Raw genomic sequence first — 7,708 nt, forward strand, 5'->3', positions numbered from 1 at the left:
TCGCGAGATGGACAGCAGCAACTCCGAAGCCAAAAATTTCCCACAATGCGCTCATCAACATGTATGCAAAATTCGTCTATGTCCAGCAGTGGACTTTATTCAACTGTTACGACGAAATTTACATATTTTTAGGATTGTATAAAATATGTACTTAAAAATCTAAAAAAATTAAAGTAATTAGGTACATACCTGCCTCTAAAAAAAACAAAGACACAATAGCAAATGATTCAAAGAATATTTACGAAATGAGAATATTTACACAGACACGATATTTAGATGTGTTCAATCTATCCTTATCAGTAGCGGCGTAAGGGGGGGGCGGAGGGGGCGGTCCGCCCCGGGTACCACATCTGGGGGGGTGCCATCTCGGTCGGCACATATCTGCATGACCAGGATGATCGAGGTGGGACTGAGAGAGGTGTCACCCCTCTCAGTCCAGCTGTCACCCCTCTCTTGTATTTTTGCTTTTACCTGATTACTTAAATTAATTCCTCAACCTTGAAAAAAAAATCCGCTCGCTTCGCTCGCGGTTTTTTATTAATTTCTAGTTTATTCTGCGCTTACTTTTTGAGTCCTCAATCTAACAAAAAGTTCAAGTACCGAAGTAGCAAAAACAACCGACGCTCGTTACAGTCACGGTTTCTTTTTATTTGTGCTTAATTATGAGTTAAATTTGATTCCGTGACGATCCCGGATCAGAATAGGACGTCCCCATCTCTCTCCCGCGGGTGTCGTAAGAGGCGACTAAAGGGAACCTAAAGGCCAGTACATAACATCTGTACTTTGGGCCACCCGCACGGTGACGGGTAAATCACCACAATAGCATTCCCAAAGAGGGTTGGTGTCAGGCAGGCGGCCGACCATAAAACCTAAGCCAAAACTTCTGCAGCATGGGGAAAGAAAATATAGTTATGAGCGATAGGGCTAGGGCGTACCCCACAGGCGACGCGCAGGAGCAGCACCCGGCAACTGTGGGAAATGGACAAGGGTTGTCGCACCATAACGGGCGGGTGCGACGTAAGATGCGAGCTCGAAGTGTGAGAGAATTGAGATTGAGGTATGCGAGTTGGAATGTAGGAACGATGACTGGAAGAGGAAGAGAGCTAGCAGATGTTTTGAAAAGGCGACGAATAAATGTAGCGTGCCTGCAAGAGACAAAATGGAAGGGTGCAAGGGCTAGAGAGATAGGCGAAGGATATAAGTTTTTCTATTGTGGAAGTGACGGCAAGAGAAATGGTGTGGGTATAGTTTTGGACAACAGGCTGAAAGAATGTGTCGTAGATGTTAAAAGAATGAATGATAGATTAATAGCGGTTAAATTAATTGTGGACGGCAAGGCCATAAACGTGATAAGTGTTTATGCGCCGCAGTCAGGCTGCGAGGAGAGTGTAAAGGAGAAGTTTTGGGAGGACTTTGACTGCTTGATGATGAATGTACAGGGTAGTGAGGAAGTCTATGTGGGTGGGGATTTTAATGGTCACGTAGGAAGAGAGAGCGATGGATATGAGAGAGTGCATGGTGGTAGGGGTTTTGGAACCCGGAATGTAAGCGGCGAGACATTACTTCAAGCTGCCTGTGCCTTCGACCTGGCCATAACAAATACGTGGTTCAATAAACGAGAGGAGCACCTCGTGACATATAAGAGCGGCCACCACGCGACACAGATAGATTACTTCCTGGTGAAGCGGAGTAGTCTATGCTGTGTCAAAAACTGCAAAGTGCTGCCAGGCGAAGCATTAGTCACTCAGCACCGACTTGTGATTCTGGATGTCAAAGTAACTGTCTCGCCCAAAAGCAACAAAGATCGGCCCCCTCCAAGGATTAGGTGGCGTATGCTAGAGAAGGAAGAATGTGCTGATGTATTTAGGAGTCAGGTTGTGGAAAAAATGACAGAAATGAAGGAGATGGAAGGTAGATGTGTGAATGAATGTTGGAGTGAAATGGCAAGCCATATAAGGGAAGTCGCAAAAGACGTGTGCGGAGAGTCGAGAGGAAAAGGTTTGATAGATAGAGATACATGGTGGTGGAATGATGAAGTACAAAAGGTTTTGAAAGAAAAGAAAGTAGCATTCAAAGAATGGCAGAATGTTGAAATAGCGAATGCAAGTCTGAAGGATGACAGAAAGAGAATATACATGGAATGGAAGAGAAAAGCAAAGAAGGCGGTAGCAGTTGCCAGAGCTAAGGCGCAGGAGAGGTTGTACAACTCCCTGGACAGTCCAAGAGGCCAAAAAGAGCTCTACCGAATTACGAAAGAGAGAGAGAGACGATCGAGGGACATAACCCACATAAAATGCATAAAAGATGAGTCTGGCAAGGTTTTGTGTAATGATGAAGAAATAAAAGAGACATGGAAGGTTTATTTTGAAAAGCTTATGAATGAAGAGAATGTTTGGAATGGAATACTCCAAGAGGCACAAGTAAATAAGGGATTGGTAAGAGAAATTAGCATGGATGAGGTAGAAAGAGCACTTGGAAGTATGAAGAATGGAAAGGCCTTGGGCCCTGATGATATACCAGCTGAGGTGTGGAAGGTGTTAAAGAAGAACGGATGTATGTGGCTGACTTTATTCTTCAATAAGTTGCTGCATGAAGAAGTCATCCCGCAAGAATGGTGCAGTAGTTCGCTAGTGCCCATCTTCAAGAATAAAGGGGATGTGCAAGATTGCGGCTACTATAGGGGGATAAAGCTCATGTCGCATACTATGAAGGTATGGGAGAAAGTGATAGAGAAAAGAGTGCGAGAAGAGAGTGAAATTACCCAAAACCAATTTGGGTTTATGCCAGGTCGAGGAACAATGGACGCCATCTTCGCACTTCGCCAATTGTGCGAGAAGTACAGACGTGTGCACAGGAATCTGCACATGGTGTTCATTGACCTTGAGAAAGCGTATGATAGGGTGCCTCGGGAAGTGTTATGGTGGGCCATGAAAGAGAAAGGTGTGCCTGGGAATGTGGAGTTAGTTCGTGCGATGTACAGGCAGTCCTGTACGTATGTCCGATCGTCGGCCGGCAATACTGACCAGTTCAGTGTGGCTGTGGGCCTGCACCAAGGGTCTGCTTTAAGTCCTTACCTCTTCCTGCTTATTATGGACGCCTTGACGGCGGACATACAGGAGGAGGCACCCTGGTGCATGCTGTTTGCCGACGACATCGTCCTGGTTAGTGAAGACGGACCTGAGATCCAGAGCAGATTGGGGAGTTGGCAACAGAGACTGGAGAATGTTGGCTTAAAAATCAGCAGAACCAAGACCGAATATATGTTCTGCGATTTCGGCGGTCTCTCCAGTCCTGAAGCCATAGCGCTGGATAACGCACTTCTTCCAGTCTGCTCCGATTTCCGGTATCTCGGTTCGCTTATTCAGGGCGATGGCGAAATAGATCGGACAGTTACGCACAGAATTAACGCAGGATGGATGAAATGGCGGCAGGTAACGGGAACAACTTGTGACCCTCGTATTCCCCTTAAAGTTAAGGGGAAAATTTACAAGAGTATGGTCAGGCCTGCTGTCTTGTATGGATCAGAGTGCTGGCCCACAAAAGCGACGAATGAAAGACAATTGCATGCGGCAGAGATGAGAATGTTAAGAGGTATGTGTGGAGTTACGCGAATGGATAGAGTGAGGAATGAGTATATAAGAGGAAGTTTGAAAGTAGCGCCGGTATCAGAAAAACTGCGTGGAAACCGGCTGTCGTGGTATGGGCATGTGATGCGGAGGGATGAGAGTCATGTTGTGAGGAAGGTGATGAGTATGAACGTGGACGGATATAGTGGAAGAGGAAGACCAAAGAAACGATGGATGGATTGTGTGAAAGTAGATATGGTAAGAAAGAATGTTACTTGTGAGATGACGGCAGATAGAAGAGTATGGAAGAAGAAAACATGCTGCGCCGACCCCAAATAAAATTGGGATAAGGGCAGGAGGATGATGATATGAGTTAAATTTGAGAGTCCTCAAACAAACAATTAGAAAATTCGCTTTACGGTGGATATTTCTAAGCTGTTTATGCGCTATTTGTAAGCGGTTTTGCGTCCCAAAAATCTAAAATTTCGCGCTCGCTGCGCTCGCACCTTTCACTTTACAGTGGCTTTTTTCTCATTCTTTTAGGTATCTTAGCGTCACAAAAATCATCAAATTTAGCGCTCGCTACGCTCGCGGCTTGTTCACTTTGCAGTGATTTTTTCAAACTAGTTTGGGTACTGATGTGTTCCAAAACTCAAAAATTTTGCGCTCACTGCGCTCGCGCCTTTCACTTTACAGTGGTTTTTTTTCTAATTTTTTTAGGTATCTTTGCGTACCAACAATCGTCAATTTCGCGCTCGCTATGCTCGCGGCTTCTTCACTTTACAGTGATTTTTTTTCAAAGTTGTTTGAGTACCTACTGTTGTGATCCAAAACTCAAAAATTGGTGCTCAACCCGGGTGCCACCCGATGCTACGCCGCCACTGATCCTTATATTATCATCATCTCCCGAGCCTTTTCCGAACTACGTTGGGGTCCGCTACCAGTCTCACCGGATGCAGCTGACTACAAGGAGCCTATCTGGCCTCCTCAACCCAGTTACCCGGGCAACACAATACCCCTTGGTGAGACTGTATATACTTATATTATTTAGAGGAAAAAAATAGACTTCGTATGTGCAAAAACACCTCACATTTTGGTCAGAGTATTACACCGTTAACGTCCCATGTAATATGTCCTTCAACGAGGAGGTCGAACATGATATATGGCCAGTAAAAGCAGGATCATCATATCTCAGAAAGGCGACATACAGTCGGCTTGACTTCTTTGACGGCTCCGCCTGTCCCACGCGAGCTTATCGTCCCACATGATTTTAACGCTTACCACCTGCTCCTGAACGCCTACGCGATTCGACAAAAAGATTCGCGAGATGGACAGCAGCAACTCCGAAGCCAAAAATTTCCCACAATGCGCTCATCAACATGTATGCAAAATTCGTCTATGTCCAGCAGTGGACTTTATTCAACTGTTACGACGAAATTTACATATTTTTAGGATTGTATAAAATATATACTTAAAAATCTAAAAAAATAAAAGTAATTAGGTACATACCTGTGCCTAAAAAAAACAAAGACACAATAGCAAATGATTCAAAGAATATTTACGAAATGAGAATATTTACACAGACACGATATTTAGTATATTATCATCATCTCCCGAGCCTTTTCCGAACTACGTTGGGGTCGGCTACCAGTCTCACCGGATGCAGCTGACTACAAGGAGTCTATCTGGCCTCCTCAACCCAGTTACCCGGGCAACACAATACCCCTTGGTGAGACTGTATATACTTATATTATTTAGAGGAAAAAAATAGACTTCGTATGTGCAAAAACACCTCACATTTTGGTCAGAGTATTACACCGTTAACGTCCCATGTAATATGTCCTTCAACGAGGAGGTCGAACATGATATATGGTCATTAAAAGCAGGATCATCATATCTCAGAAAGGCGACATACAGTCGGCTTGACTTCTTTGACGGCTCCGCCTGTCCCACACGAGCTTATCGTCCCACATGATTTTAACGCTTACCACCTGCTCCTGAACGCCTACGCGATTCGACAAAAAGATTCGCGAGATGGACAGCAGCAACTCCGAAGCCAAAAATTTCCCACAATGCGCTCATCAACATGTATGCAAAATTCATCTATGTCCAGCAGTGGACTTTATTCAACTGTTACGACGAAATTTACATATTTTTAGGATTGTATAAAATATGTACTTAAAAATCTAAAAAAATTAAAGTAATTAGGTACATACCTGCCTCTAAAAAAAACAAAGACACAATAGCAAATGATTCAAAGAATATTTACGAAATGAGAATATTTACACAGACACGATATTTAGATGTGTTCAATCTATCCTTATCAGTAGCGGCGTAAGGGGGGGGCGGAGGGGGCGGTCCGCCCCGGGTACCACATCTGAGGGGGTGCCATCTCGGTCGGCACATATCTGCATGACCAGGATGATCGAGGTGGGACTGAGAGAGGTGTCACCCCTCTCAGTCCAGCTGTCACCCCTCTCTTGTATTTTTGCTTTTACCTGATTACTTAAATTAATTCCTCAACCTTGAAAAAAAAATCCGCTCGCTTCGCTCGCGGTTTTTTATTAATTTCTAGTTTATTCTGCGCTTACTTTTTGAGTCCTCAATCTAACAAAAAGTTCAAGTACCGAAGTAGCAAAAACAACCGACGCTCGTTACAGTCACGGTTTCTTTTTATTTGTGCTTAATTATGAGTTAAATTTGAGAGTCCTCAAACAAACAATTAGAAAATTCGCTTTACGGTGGATATTTCTAAGCTGTTTATGCGCTATTTGTAAGCGGTTTTGCGTCCCAAAAATCTAAAATTTCGCGCTCGCTGCGCTCGCGCCTTTCACTTTACAGTGGCTTTTTTCTCATTCTTTTAGGTATCTTAGCGTCACAAAAATCATCAAATTTAGCGCTCGCTACGCTCGCGGCTTGTTCACTTTGCAGTGATTTTTTCAAACTAGTTTGGGTACTGATGTGTTCCAAAACTCAAAAATTTTGCGCTCACTGCGCTCGCGCCTTTCACTTTACAGTGGTTTTTTTTCTAATTTTTTTAGGTATCTTTGCGTACCAACAATCGTCAATTTCGCGCTCGCTATGCTCGCGGCTTCTTCACTTTACAGTGATTTTTTTTCAAAGTTGTTTGAGTACCTACTGTTGTGATCCAAAACTCAAAAATTTCGGGCGCCCTTCGCTAGCGCTTTATAACTTTGCAGCGATCTGTCTCCGGTTTCTTCAAGTTAAACCTAGCGAAAAGCACCATGAATGATTTCTACACGATTTTTTTTACTACGTGATTTTATTTTGTCGTTTTTTTTTGGGGGGTTCTCAATAGGTAGTCCGCCCCGGGTGCCACCCGATGCTACGCCGCCACTGATCCTTATATTATCATCATCTCCCGAGCCTTTTCCGAACTACGTTGGGGTCCGCTACCAGTCTCACCGGATGCAGCTGACTACAAGGAGCCTATCTGGCCTCCTCAACCCAGTTACCCGGGCAACACAATACCCCTTGGTGAGACTGTATATACTTATATTATTTAGAGGAAAAAAATAGACTTCGTATGTGCAAAAACACCTCACATTTTGGTCAGAGTATTACACCGTTAACGTCCCATGTAATATGTCCTTCAACGAGGAGGTCGAACATGATATATGGTCAGTAAAAGCAGGATCATCATATCTCAGAAAGGCGACATACAGTCGGCTTGACTTCTTTGACGGCTCCGCCTGTCCCACGCGAGCTTATCGTCCCACATGATTTTAACGCTTACCACCTGCTCCTGAACGCCTACGCGATTCGACAAAAAGATTCGCGAGATGGACAGCAGCAACTCCGAAGCCAAAAATTTCCCACAATGCGCTCATCAACATGTATGCAAAATTCGTCTATGTCCAGCAGTGGACTTTATTCAACTGTTACGACGAAATTTACATATTTTTAGAATTGTATAAAATATGTACTTAAAAATCTAAAAAAATTAAAGTAATTAGGTACATACCTGCCTCTAAAAAAAACAAAGACACAATAGCAAATGATTCAAAGAATATTTACGAAATGAGAATATTTACACAGACACGATATTTAGTATATTATCATCATCTCCCGAGCCTTTTCCGAACTACGTTGGGGTCGGCTACCAGTCTCACCGGATGCAG

General features: G+C 43.7%; 1 protein-coding gene across 1 annotated transcript; it reads left to right on the forward strand.

Annotated features, from left to right (window-relative positions):
* Positions 1-890: 890 nt before the first annotated feature.
* LOC124644389 lies at positions 891-4,118 on the forward strand. The gene is made up of 2 exons (XM_047183702.1): positions 891-2,711; positions 4,110-4,118. Exons 1-2 carry the CDS (start codon positions 891-893, stop codon positions 4,116-4,118), a joined length of 1,830 nt encoding a protein of 609 aa, XP_047039658.1.
* The last annotated feature ends 3,590 nt before the right edge of the window (positions 4,119-7,708 follow it).

This window comes from Helicoverpa zea, chromosome 30, assembly GCF_022581195.2.
Source record: "Helicoverpa zea isolate HzStark_Cry1AcR chromosome 30, ilHelZeax1.1, whole genome shotgun sequence".
Lineage (NCBI taxonomy): Eukaryota > Metazoa > Arthropoda > Insecta > Lepidoptera > Noctuidae > Helicoverpa > Helicoverpa zea.